At 38.8% G+C, this 14295-nt stretch overlaps 2 protein-coding genes across 2 annotated transcripts in view; both read right to left on the bottom strand.

The window, feature by feature from the left end:
• The window catches only part of RECK (reversion inducing cysteine rich protein with kazal motifs), a gene marked incomplete in the record, with an annotated part of 268496 nt that overhangs the window by 199829 nt on the left and 54372 nt on the right, over positions 1-14295 (bottom strand).
• The window catches only part of TGFBR1 (transforming growth factor beta receptor 1), a 63161-nt gene continuing 53856 nt past the window's right edge, over positions 4991-14295 (bottom strand). Inside the window, exons 7-9 of the mRNA XM_034761432.1 lie at positions 12155-12279; positions 9718-9848; positions 4991-5420 (exon numbers count right to left, since the gene is read on the bottom strand). Of these exons, the coding sequence (XP_034617323.1) occupies positions 5295-5420; positions 9718-9848; positions 12155-12279 (382 nt within the window). The 3' untranslated portion in view covers positions 4991-5294. The remainder of the gene's footprint in view (positions 5421-9717; positions 9849-12154; positions 12280-14295) is intronic.

The following is a 14295-nucleotide window of genomic DNA, read 5'->3' as shown; positions in this document are numbered from 1 at the left end:
CAGCCTGGCCAATTTCCTCACTATTTCTTGGACATAGTGGAGAGTGGCAGCATTCCATTCAGTCATTCATCTGCAGCAGACAGAGCAGCAGGGGGCATACTCTAACTTTTATCACTGATATAAGGTACTTAAGATCAGTTATGCTGGTGGAGGTTCAGGAACCCGCTCATTCCCTTTATGCCATGGTGTAGAGTGGTTGGCACAAGCATTTGCAAGCCACCTCTGCCACTATTATACCAGCAGAGATTTCCCCTACAGAAGGGGAATTCTCCATCAACTACCTCCCCATTTTACACCACTTACCGGGTATAGAGTGGCCATAGTAGATCAGAGCAGCCTGCTCTCTGTAACTATTATAGTTACATAATGTTTCCACTTTTTCTCCAAAAGACAAGACACAGCTCACTTATCTACTTTGAAAAAAGTAATTTATTTTCATTGCTTTAAACTTTCTACTGTAGTGTTAGCACTTAACATAAGCATCACTCTTCTACTTTCCTATTTACAATCCATTGTACTGTATACTCTACCAATACAATACATAATTTTCAGAAATGTAAGGGAAAATGCACAAGTTTGTAAGGCTTAAAAAAAAAAAAAGAAACTCATCTGTACAGGATTCTCAAGTTTACCACCGAAAATGCAGAATTTATACAAAGCATTATTCTACACAGCTCTGAAGGGCAGATGCTACATTGACAAAGCAGCAACAAACTTACAGAAATACAATACAGAAAATAAAGAGTGCATATTTTGAGCATGAGAAACAGTACAGTTAGTACCACTGAAGTTGTAAATTTAGCAATACCCATATTTTCTAGAAACATGTAATTGCAAACTTGGAGAATGTTGTGAAAAATATTAAACATTATATACACAATGAGGTAAATGTACCTTGGTCTTTTAAGAGGTAACTTAAGTTTAAAGCAACTGACATTGAAGCTTTTCTTTTACATGTATAATAATTTCAACACCCTCGTAATCATTTCAATGGCACAATATAAACAAGGAGCTAACTAAAGAGAAGATTTCATGGCACTCAACTCACAATTATTTTGTAAAAAAAATAAAATAAAAAAATAGCCTCTTACTTCATTTGATAGCTTAAAGTCCTCACAGAGTCAATCCCAATGTCATTATCCCTATATACAAAGTCCGCATTAGGATTACAAGTGAAAGTAGTTAAATTTTGGGGAGAAAGAGTGCGAGTGCTGAACAGACAGCTTCTAAAATGTCCCAGAATTCCAGCTTTCAAGGTTGGAGGGTCCCTGAAGAATTCCAGTATCCCAAGTGGGACTTTTCAGTCTTTTCAGTACCAGTCTGTTTCCAACAATCCTCCTTATGTTTGTCCGTAGCTGTCTGGCCACGTCTGTAATCTGAAGTGAGGCTTTAGTGCTACTAATATGCCAATTTAATAAATGCATGAACCTTGAAGAAATGAATGTATAGTGTATGTATATTTACAATAAACATTTGCATCAGTATTTCTTATATCAAATTGTTTTGGTATACCCTTGAGATGATATAAAATTAATATTTTGAATGCTAAAATATTTTGGTCCCCCTGGATGTCCCAGAGCAAATCTGGTGATTTACAAGCTCAGTTTAAAAAATATTAATGTGCGCATATATATGATTTTTACACAGGTAACATAAAAAGCTGCATGTAATATCCAGACACATCCATTCAATAAAGGCGTTCAGACTGTATAATGGAAAAACACAAGAACAAAGCTTAAACTATTTGTGATGTCATCTGAACCCAAGGTACGTACAGGCTTATTCACAATTTTTCTGTTGTGCATTTTATGATATCATTCACGTTTGTCCTCAAAATAATCTTCATTAAAATTGGACAATATATCAATCCACCTTCTTTTTGCAAATTTCCACTACAAAGTGTTGAAAAATTCAGAGGACAAATTTAGAAAAAAATGCAGCTTTCAAAAGAAAGCTATGGTTAGTAGATGGGGAAGACAATGTTATCTAAATATCTCAGTGTGCAGCTGACTGGAGCAAATTGCCTGCTGCAATCCTGTGTATCTGGCTCTAGTTCTTTTAGCTTGACAGTACTGTATTTTTTATAACACAGAAGTGTGTAATATTTTCTAAAATCACAGCTGTGAAATGTATCGATTTCACAGCTATTGTAAAGGTCAGATAAAATACGGTTTCACGAAAAATAAACCCTAAAATCACCTATCCCAAACTATCAAATCCCAAAATACAGAATACAAAGTTGTGGACACACCTGGTGGGTACTCCATAGTTAGCTTTGCATCTAAAATGTGACAAATACCTCTCTCTCTAAAATAGGTAGCCAAACAGTGTGAAATATCACCCAGGGTTAGAAAATTCAGAGGGTGTAAGAACTATGCAAATTTTTACTTGGTTTCGTCTGAAATTTTTTAAATGGGAAGTCTTTGAAATTTGGTTCGGGCTCTAGTTTTTCCCATGGTAGTCCTACTTTGTTATTGTTGACCAATCTCTTAAAAATATATCACGTATCTACAAAAAAACGGCTAAAGAGGTGGATACTGAATAGATCTGATGCAATGGATAGTTTGTTTTTTAAATATTGTATTTAGGGTTATTTTTATCTGTTCCTGTTATAACTGGAGGTTGATGTGCCGTGCACCTAAACTTGATTGATGAGTCCAAGTCCACATAGACACGACTGATTATGCATACAAACCTCACTGACTGATTATGGCCAAGTTTACACAAATTTGATTGATGGGGCTGAGGACATGCCAGTCTGATTGGTTGGATGGGGCAGGCATATGCAAACTTCAAATCTGTGTGTGCTCAGATCCAATCAATCATTCTCCATCAGGAACTTCACTTTTCTGCCAGACTTTATCCTATAGCAGAAAAAGGGGGTTCGCGCTCAGCAGCTGATAAAATATTCAGTCATCAGTTGCACTTCTATCCCCACACAAGGAGGTCTACAATCCGCATTTTATTTACACTTTACCCCCAGTTAAGCATTACAATACCAAGAAACAAAAAACGAAAGCAGTTAGGGTTGCTATACATTGCACAATTCATAGCAGACACCTCAGAAAGCAAGGCAATTAAACCTTTTGCCATCTAATAGTACATATCCTCTTCTCCTTCACTCACAGACACAACATACCTTACTGTTACTACAGAGCTAGCATATATCACAGAGCAAGCAACACAACTTTACATGCAATTCTAAAATCCCTTCTCCAAATTACCTTTTCTCCACATAGCTACTTCTACTGGTGAAAAATTCCCTAAGCAGGCATACGAAGGTTTAAAGGGGAACAGAGTTAAAATTGCAGTGTGTGGTGTACGATTAAGGTGTGTGAGTGTGACTGAGAGATGACTTAGGGTGTGTGAGAAATGTTGTGCATATAGCAATCCATTTTTTTTTTTGTGCATTAGTAAAGTCAATATTAGGCAAATGCCTGCTACCCAAGCAGATATTTGGTTAAAAACTTAGTTTCAGGACAAAGATTATTCTCCTGATTTCCCCCTCACCTCCCATGCGTTTAACAATTTTAAGAGACATTCAGACGGGTAGTGATACAATCTGTATCTTAAAAGTTTGTTAAAATCCTGTGAAAAGATATACCTGTTGGAGATTGGAAGATTGAGTAAATCTGTGCATATTTTTTTCAGGGTTCTAATGACAACACAAACTATCTTTGCTCTTGTAGTTCTAACAAGGGCACCAGAACCTTCTGGTGTGTGTACCCAAAGTCTTGCAGCTCACCACTGTGTGTATGTTACATACACACAGTATATGCATGTATAATTTGAGAGCAGCTTTTAAGTTCCTAATAAAACAAGCCCAAATATTACAGTTAATCATCTCTAATTATAGATAAAGTTAATTCTTGTCTTTGCAAATAATACTGTTCGAGAAGAAAAAGGAAAGACTTTGAGGAACTGAAAAGTAAATCTCTCACAAATGACTTCAAAGAGTAAAACTTCTTTCCTTTTATCTTAAAAACCTTTAGTCCTCTTGCTAGTGTAGACCAGGCCTTAGATAAGAGTATGACAAACATTTTAAGAGTGCCAATTCATTTAAAACAATTCTTATTAGATATAATAATTAGAACTTATTACATGTGATGCACAGTTCTAGAACATAACACTGAATTAACTAACTTGCATACCATTTAAATTCATACAGTGGTTTAAGAATCAGATCTTGGTAAAAAAGTTATTCCAAGAATGATGCAGCTACATGCCAAATAGAGAGTTAATTATGTCATTAAGCAAAGGAATAATTCCATTTTTGAACTCTGTTTTGAAACCACAAGTACCATAAACTTTCTATGTTCCTATTGATTTGCATTATAAAGACTTAGGGTACATCTACACTACAGCGGGGAGTCGATTTAAGATACGCAAATTCAGCTACGTGAATAGCGTAGCTGAATTCGACGTATTACAGCCGACTTACCCCGTTGTGAGGACGGCGGCAAAATCGACTTCTGCCGCTTTTTGTCGGCGGCGCTTACTACCACCTCCGCTGGTGGAGTTAGAGCGCCGATTCGGGGATCGATTGTCGCGTCCCGACGGAACGCGATAAATCGATCCCCGAGAGGTCGATTTCTACCCGCCGATTCAGGCGGGTAGTATAGACCAGGCCTCAGAAGTGGCACTTACTGGTATAGTACAATCTATTTTGAAGGCAATGCAATGTTCTGAATAAGTGAAAGCACAGTAACAGTATACAAAATATAGTTGCATAAATTATGTTCCCCACAAGTGAATGAGGTCATTTTTGTAAATCAAGGTAGGTGTCAATAGATGTAAGCTTAATAGCTAGAAAGTTATACTGCAATAATACATTCAAAACCTGAATCAAAGAAAAAGTTTGCAGTGGTTCAGAATACTCAGTTGTACCAACCTCAAATAAAATCACTTAAGAACCCTCAATGCACTGTATACAATGTAGTGAACCAGCTCCAAAACCTTAATGATCTTCATGTCTTCAGCACAGTTAATGAAAAGTTAAGACCAGTAATCAACTTTTAAAATAGAGTTACATGTTAAGAAAAATAAAGCTAGACTACACAATGTTTTGTAATTGTCCTGGGAAAGAGGTGTTCATAGTGCACAAAAAAGACCCAAACACAAGTGTTTACCATGTTCACAGAAATCCCGGGGCTAACAACTGATGTTCCTATAAAGTATCAAAAGGCAGCAATATCCTTCTGTTCCCTCAGTGAGGTAGAGCTATTAACCTTCTGAACATGCCACCCAGATTCAGCTATGGATCTTTAAAGCGCTCTTCAGTAGTAAATCCAGGATTACATTTTTATGCCCTCCTGTTGGCTGAGCTGTGATAATGTTTTCTTAATGCGTAAAGCTGTTAGCCTGGCTGCTCCATTGGCATACCAACATTCACGCATAATTTTGGCCATTACTCGTAATGCCTGTAAAAAAATAAAAAAAAGAAAAGAAAGGAACAAAGTCTATACATTTCTCTATCCCTGAATAATCATCCTTATTGTGCCTTAGACTCTTAGAATTCACATTTCTGAAATTTTTGTCATTGGTGCTTCTGTGATATGCAAAAAAGCGTGTTGTGGTGGGAAATCCAGATTCTCATTTTGTTTAAGAAAAATAAAAGGTCTCTAAAAAGTTCTGAGGTGAATTGTAACACTCATTTCAGTACACTTATTAGGCTCATGTGCAGAATAATAAAATATTTATGAAAAATGAGCTTGCCTGGGAATTGTTCTCTCAAGTTCTGTATTAGATATGTACTTCTGGTGTTTTGTGCCTCCAGTTGAAAAAACTCAAGAGAAAAACATTCATATGTTACCTAGAACTGTCATGTGGGAATATATTGTGTTGCATGCTATTGAAAGAATAATTAATACCTTCTTTAAGTTATCAATTTAGGAGAAGTCTGCATGGCTTCAGAATACTCCATAATTCAACTCAAGGGGGAAGTTATTCATGCTCTTTGTTTAACAATGTTCAAGAACTACTGCAGACATTTTATCCTTTCAAAGAAAGTCACCCATTTTTTGAGATCAAAACTGAATAAAATTAAACTATCATCCCCTTATAGAGTTAAGTTCTATAAAAACAGTAATGTTATAAAGTCATATATAAATTTGAACCTTAGCCAAGACCTATGACACCAGAAAATGAACGTCTGTAAAGGGCTGAAACTGCAGTACTAAAAAAAAAATGCTGGTCCAATGGAAAGACGGCGATAATCCTTATTCCCAAGTAGTACAAAAACTCCTGAATCATTGTTCCCAGTGTGTTATTTAAGTCAGAATGCCATGGCACCAAGGTGCTAGATGGCCCAGAAATACAAAACATAGAAAGATCCCACTCAAGTAAGAAATGATTACTTACCTGTACAGTCACTATGGTTCTTTGAGATGTGTTGCACACACATTCTACTTTATGTGTGCATGAACCCAGTGCACTCAAGCCAGAGACTTTTGGTCAGTGGTAACTATCGGGGCAGCACATGCACCCTGAGTGTCCCTCATGCCTCCAACCATAGCCTCCAACTAATAGCCACAAGCAGTGAGAAAGAACTGAGGTGGGATCAGGACAGTTCCGCCCTTTGTGTCCTCAGTTGAAGGCATGAGGACACTCAGAGCACATGTGCTGCCCCAATGGGTACTGCTGACCAAAAAAAGTCTCCCACTTGAATGCACACACCTGAAGTGGAATGTGTATACACAACTAATCTTGAAGAATCCTAGATATTCTAGCTTTACAACCAATATATTCTAGAGGGCATGGGGGAGTGGAGAATACATAGAAATAAAGAGCTTGAAGGGACCTCAAGAAGTCACCAAGTCCAGCTCCCTGTGCTGCAGCAGAACCAAGTAACCCTAGTCCATCCCTGACCGGTGTTTATCCAACCTGTCTTAAAAGCCTCCAAAGATGGGAATTCCACGGCCTGCATTGGAAACTCATTCCAGAGCTTAGCTACCCTTATACTTGGAAATTTTTTAATAACATCTCACCTAAATATCTCTTGCTACAGGTCTACTTTCTATGCCAGTCTACAAAGGAGGCAAATGTGGTTACGCTCAGTGTCTGTATTACTAGACAGAAAATATCGTAATGGCATTAGATAACTCCATGGTACACCCACACCTTCAGCGCTATGTACCATTCTGGATGCCCCATCTCAAAACAGATATATTAGAATTGCAAAAGGTACAGAGAAAGACAACAAAAATGATCAGGGGTATGGAACAGCTTCCATATGAGCAGGGCTTTGGAGCAGAGCCCAGAGCTGGAGCGTGGAGCAGCAGGTTTTTGCCTGGAGCTGGAGCGGAGCCGGAGCACAGCTCCAAAGCCCTGCATATGGGGAAAGATTGAGAGAGACTGGGACCTTTCATCTTAGGGAAAAAAAAAAATTAAAAAAAAGCGGCATAAGGGGAGATACAATAGAGATGTACAAAATCATGAATGGTGTGGAGAAAGTTTTATTTATCCCTTCACATAACACAAGAACTAGGGAATCACTCAACAAAATTAATGGGCAGCAGGTTTAAAACCAACATAAGGAAGTACAGTACTTCATACAATGCACAGTCAACCTGTGAACTTGTTGCGAGTGGAAGGCCAAAATAATAATAGATTCAAAAGATAAATTCATGGAAGATAGCCATTGATGGACCTATTAGCCCAGATGGTCAGGAACACAACCCCATACTCTGGGTGTCCCTAAAACTTCTGACTGCCAGAAGCTGGGACTGGACAACAGGGGATTGATTACTTGGTAATTGCCTTGTTCTGTTCTTTCTTTGAAGCATCTAGCCTTGACCATTGTTGGAAGACAATACTGGGGCTAGATGGACCATTAGTCTGATCCATATGGCTAGGATGACCAGATGTCCCATTTTTAAAGGGACAGTCCTGGTTTTGGGGCCTTTTTCTTATATAAGCGCCTATTACCCCCCACCCACTGTCCCGTTTTTTCACAGTTGCTATCTGGTAACCCTAAATATGGCTATTAAATTATGAGTAAGAACATAAGAATGGTTTTGAACTGTAGGAGGTAGAGTACTCAAGCTAGAGCTTTAAAATATAGTCTGGAAAATAATCTTTTGTAAAAGTGATACACTTAGATTACACAGATCTAAGTAGCAGACTTAAAAAAAACATGGTATTGCTTCTAAGCTTTTTACCCCTCCATGCCAATCTCAGTTTACTCCAATCAGTATAATATCTTGTGTAATTTAATTTGTAGTATGCTGAATTTAAAATTTGAGGCCACTTAAAATAATTGGTTTAATATCAGACTTTTGCATCAGCACTAAGTAAATGTTCGACAGTTGAGTAGGAGACAAGGAGGCTTTAAGCATCCAGGAAGGCTTGACATTTTAAATTAATGTCACTCAACACCTACTGAGATGAATGGGGTTAGCTCAATGGCTCTCAAACTTTTTTTTTTTTTTACTGGTGACCCCTTTCACATAGCAAGCGTCCGAGTGCAACCCCCCCCCTTATAAATTAAAAACACTTTTTTAGATATTTAACACTATTATAAATGCTGGAACAAAGTGGGGTTTGGGGTGGAGGTTGACAGCTTGCAACCCCCCCCCCGTAATAACCTCATGACCCCCTGAGAGGTCCCAACCCCCAGTTTGAGAACCCCCAGATTAGCTAAATACCCTCAAACTTTGGGCTTGTCTACACAGGCATACTCAGGAAAATTAAGATGAATTAACTAAAGGTGTAACGTTAGAGCACATTAAACTGACATAGATAATCTCATTCAGATGTAAATTGCCCTTCATTCACTTTATCCTACTAAGACCTAAATTTTAAGTGTAGACCAGGTCGACAAAGCTATGGCACTATGGGATGTGAAAAATCCACACCCTAGTGCAATACTTATGCTGACCTCATCCCCAGTGTAGTTCCACTTAGGTCAACGAAAGAATGCTTCTATCAATTTAGCTACCGTCGCTTGGGGAGGCAGTGTTCCTACAGCAATAGAGAAATTCCTTCCACTGTGACAGGCTGGATCTACATTATAGGGCCTTAGCTATACCACTATAATCCCCATAGTGTAGAAATGGCCTTAGTGTACAGAAGGCTCTAGTGTTTCTTCCCTGCATTTTTGCCACCATGTCACTGTTGTGAATCTGTCTACATTAGGACATTGTAACAAAAGAGATCCAGAGAATGGAAATGAATGATTTCCATTATATCATATTTGGCGTTTTATACCTTGAAGTACAATCAGCACAGATTATTTTCACTCCTTGGTTAATATTCTGGTAATTTGCCAGACATTTACATGGTCCTGCAATTGTAGATAAAAACTGTCCTCTGAAACATGTGTTATTCAGTTTCTTATATTTTTAATTAGAAGTAATGAAATACATTTGTTGATCTGCAGTGAGGTTTCCTGGATAATTTTCTTTGTGTGTCATATGCAGTCACACATTAATTTCATGGACAAGTAACTTTAGCCACTGTTCACGTGAAGGGCTCTGAGAATTCTTTTGTCAAACTAGCCAGCCTTGGTAAGAGAGTTTTAAATTTTTGTGCATAACCACATCCACTGACCAGTATCATATAATAAATTCATAATTATCACAAAGCCACTAAAGTTCTCTCAGAGGCACATATGAATCTCCATTCTACAAAAATCAAGACAAAAAACTGATTTAAATACTTTAAAAGCTGCAGTTTTCTTGAATTATTTTAGTTTTTTGCACGTTTAGTAATACTCACCTCACAACTTTGCCATCTGTTTGGAATATTGGGTCTCAGCTTCTGCTCACAAACAACTTTCCTCATTTCTTCAACTGAAGGATCTGAAGGGACTAGGTCATAGTATGGTAACTGGTAGTCTTCATGTATTCCTGTAGTTTTGATTGAAGTATTTAGCATTTCTTTTTGTTTAACATCACAATTACAGATTTTTTTGTTAACTCATTCTCAAGGGTTTTGTTTTTTTGGGCTGATATAATTCAGAACTTATTTTATACAGTACTTTTAATCGGCAGATTTAAAATCTCTTTACAAAGGAAATAAATATTATCCAATTTTACCAATGAAGTGATTGACCAAGCTCACACAACTGCCTTAATTTAGTGCTTTGTAACTTTTTCGTAAAATGTTTACAGACTTGTGGAAATTGTGTCTTCCTGAATTTGAAGAGAAATTGGTTGTTTCATCAGCAATGAAACAAATTAAAGATATTAATAAAAGCTTTTAAAAACAGCTTAATTTGATCCGATCTTTTCATTCTGTATATTACCACATCTACTTACAAATAAGGGAATCACAAAACGAACAAATAATAATACAGGTTGCAATTTACATGGGACAACGTGAACAAAATGCAAATTCCATTGCAAGTATCTTTGCCCATTTTCTTTGCTTCTATTTTAAAGTTTTATTTGAAAAGTGATTCTTTAAAGAGCATGACTGATGCTGTTCTAGGCTTAAACTGAAAATGTGAATCCCAATACAAGAGCAACTATAATCACGCTCCAATATTGGGAGAGTTTTCCATATTGCACTTTAAATACTTAGGAATAAGTCTTAGTACTGTGTGAGGAAGAGCAGATGTACACTTCCCATTACTGATAGACTCCTAGACTTTAAGGCCAGAAGGGACCATCAAAATCATCTAGTCAGACCCTCCTGCACATCGCAGGTCACAGAACCTCACCTACTCCTGCAATAGGCTCATAACCTCTGGCTGATTTCAGAGTAGCAGCCGTGTTAGTCTGTATCCGCAAAAAGAACAGGAGTACTTGTGGCACCTTAGAGACTAACAAATTTATTAGAGCATAAGCTTTCGTGGACTGTCCAGTGGGCTGTAGTCCACGAAAGCTTATGCTCTAATAAATTTGTTAGTCTCTAAGGTGCCACAAGTACTCCTGTTCTTTTTGCGAACCTCTGGCTGAGTTACTGAAGTCCTCAAAATTGGATTGAAGATTTCAAGTTAGAGAATCCACATTTATGCTAGTTCAAACTAGCAAGTGACACGTGCCCCATGCTGCAGAGGAAATCAGAATCCCCCCTACCCCAGGGTCTTGGTCAATCTGACCTGGAGGAAAATGACAGTTAGACCCTGAGCATATGGACAAGACCCACCAGCCAGCCACCTGGAAGAGAACTCTCTGTAGTAACTCAGAGCTCTCCCCATTTAGGGTCCCATCCGCAGCTGCTGGAGATATTTGGGAACAGCAGATTGCTTAAACTGGCATATGGCCAATCTCATGATACCATCCCCTCCATAAATTTATCAAGCTCAGTCTTGAAACAAGTTAGATTTTTTGCCCCCACGACTCCCCGTGGGAGACTGTTCCAGAACTCCATTCCTCTGATGGTTAGAAACTCTAGTCTAATTTCAAGCCTAAAATTTGTTGAGGGCCACTTTATATCCATTCGTTCTTATGCCAACATTGGCCTGTAACTGAAATAAGCCCTCTCCCTCTCTCTCCCCGGTGTTTATCCCTCTAATGTTTTTATATAAAGCAATCCTATCTTCCCTCAGCTTTCATTTTATTAGCCAAGCTTAAGTCAAGTCTCCTCTCATATGGCAGGTTTCTCCATTCATCTAATCTTCCTAGTAGCCTCTCTCTGCACCTGTTACAGTTTGAATTTATCTTCCTTAAAGATGGGAGACCAGAGCTGCTCACAGTGTTCCAGAGGAGATCTCACCAGTGCCTTTTACAACTATAAAAACACTTCTGTCTCTTCCCGAGATGATCTGTGTCAGAAAAATTGCATTTTAAACTAGGTATCTGAACATTACCTGCACATATCCTTACCAGTGCAGTCAGTGCCACACTGTCAAGGGCACCAATTTTGCCCTTTTTTATATGACTTTTGGGACAAATTCTGCTCTGGTATAAGGAGGGGTGGCTCTCAATTTCAAGAGGAGTTTCTTTTACTTACTCCAGGTTTAGCCATATATCATTTACAGATAAGCCCTCGTTAAGAAACTTGAGAGGTGCTCATTATTTGACACTAGTTGACTGAAGCAAAAGATAAAATGGTTTTAAAAACTAAGTATAAACCATGGAAAGTATGCTAAATTATGTAGTATAACAAAGTGATTGTGGAAAATAGGTATGCAAAACTGTTCAGAGTCTTCAAACAATCAGTACAAAAACTTATAATTTAATATGCTCCATTTAGGATTGTCACGTACCACCAATTGAACATCGCCGTGCTATTTCCCAGAACACTAATCCCATCGCATAGATGTCGGCTCGCTTGAATGACTCAAAATGTTTCATATTTATGGAATCATCTAGGACTTCAGGAGCCATGTATCTATTAAAAATAAAAGAACCAAAATATCTTATGCCATAAAATGCATACTGCACTAAGCTTTTTCAGTATTTCTTCAGCTCCAACACATTGAACAAATCAGCTTAACAGAAGTCAATAAATTAGGAAAATTATGACGCACTACTTAAAGAGCAGAAATTTTCAAAATCACTGCATGTTGGCCTAATTCTGATTCCATTAAGGTCAGTGGTAAAATGCCTATTGAATTAGTCAACAGAAGCAATTAGGCCAATCCTGAGTGCTTTTCAATTTCCCACCCTATGTCACGCACCAATCTGCATGGCCTTGGTACAATGAAAAGCAGTTACTTCCAGGTGTTTAACATGTGATCCTTGAGGCTTGTGTTTGTGGTCCTCAACTGTTAAATTAATTACTGTATTTGATTACAAAGTGAAAATATGTTCAATAGCTTTATTCCAGCAGGTGAAAGGAGGCAAGAAGCAAAGCAGCTTCTGAGCTACTGCCATTTTCGGAAGGGGAAATGATAGCGAGACAGAAAGCTGGAGCCATAGAATCTTCACAAGGGGAGGGCGAGCAAGCAACCCAGTGGCTGCAATATCCAGGAGACACACAGAGACAGGAGTCGTGGCAGCAGCAGTGGATCTGTGGGAGAGGATAATTACTTTTGAGGAAGAGGGCAGGTTGAAGGACAAAAGAGGAATTTTGCATTGGGGGGCATTCCTAAAGAGCATGGGGAAGAAGGGAGTTAGAATATGTTGCTAGACATGCTGGAGGCAAGAGATGCTAAAACCCTGTGGGCTGTGTTGGAGGGAGGCATGGCTGGGACTGCTAAAGAATGGAAAAAACGTTTTACTAGCCATACAGTAACTGGTTCTTTGAGATGTTGTGATCAGCGTGGATCAACTGTAGATTCACATGTGCCTCACAAGCAAGATCTGATTTTTTTGCATACTGATATTCATTGGGGCCACATGAGGGTATACAGAGCAGAATGCAAAGGAGGATCAGGGCCAATGTAACAGAGGACTCTAAAAAGAAGGGGTGGAGGTTGGATCATAGGAGCCACACTGACATGTCGAAGAACCGCACTTATAGGTACAGTATATGCCAGTGTGGATCCTCCTCTAGGTGACTAGCAAGTAGTAGCCCCTCAGGAATGAGGAATATCAGCTGCATCATTTCAACAGTGCTAATAGTACTGCTTTCTCATACTTGCCATCTATTCTAGCAGCTAAATCCAATGCATAATGCTGGACAAACGGTAATGGGTTACTCCATGTCATCTCCTTGGAGATCTCAAATTGACATTTTTAAACAGGCAGAGGATAATTGCTTGAGTTCTGGTGAAGTGCCTTGATTTGCAGAGGAAGAGGTACACCAGCCAAATAGTAACAGCAAGATACACTGAGTTATCCATTTCAATATCCTGTGTGGGGACATTGGCTTAACTTTTAGAACACCCAGCTATGGCTATAAATAGCCAGGACAAGAGTCTGAACGATTTGGTCCTGTAACATAAAGCAAAGTCCCGGGTGCATTTAGTGTGTGTACTTTTTCTCCCTGTGCCAAGTGTATCGTTGGAAAGAAGACATGCAGGTTGATTGATTGGTTTAGATAACAGACCATATTAGGAATGAACTGTGGACGTGATCTCAGCACCACCTTTTCTCTGTGGAATGCAGTATGTAGGATTTGGCCATAAGTGCCTGAAGCTCATTCACTCTCCTGGCTGAAGTAATGGCCATCAACAAGATAGGAGGAGGGGAGGGATAGCTCAGTGGTTTGAGCATTGGCCTGCTACATCCAGGGTTGTGAGTTCAATCCTTGAGGGGGCCATTTAGGGATCTGGGGCAAAAATCTGTCTGGGAATTGGTCCTGTTTTGAGCAGGGGGTTGGACTAGATGACCTCCTGAGGTCCGTTCCAACCCTGGTATTCTATGATTGTTTTCAGAGTGAGGTGGTGCAGGAAGCAGTCAGATTCAAACGGAAATGCCAGGAGTCTCAAAACTACTAGATCAAGGTCCCAGACAAAAAGAG

The sequence above is a fragment of the Trachemys scripta genome, chromosome 2 (genome assembly GCF_013100865.1).
Source record: "Trachemys scripta elegans isolate TJP31775 chromosome 2, CAS_Tse_1.0, whole genome shotgun sequence".
Taxonomy (NCBI): Eukaryota; Metazoa; Chordata; order Testudines; family Emydidae; genus Trachemys; species Trachemys scripta.
The sequence above is the reverse complement of the archived record's forward strand: the minus strand, read 5'-3'. Positions and strand labels throughout refer to the sequence as shown.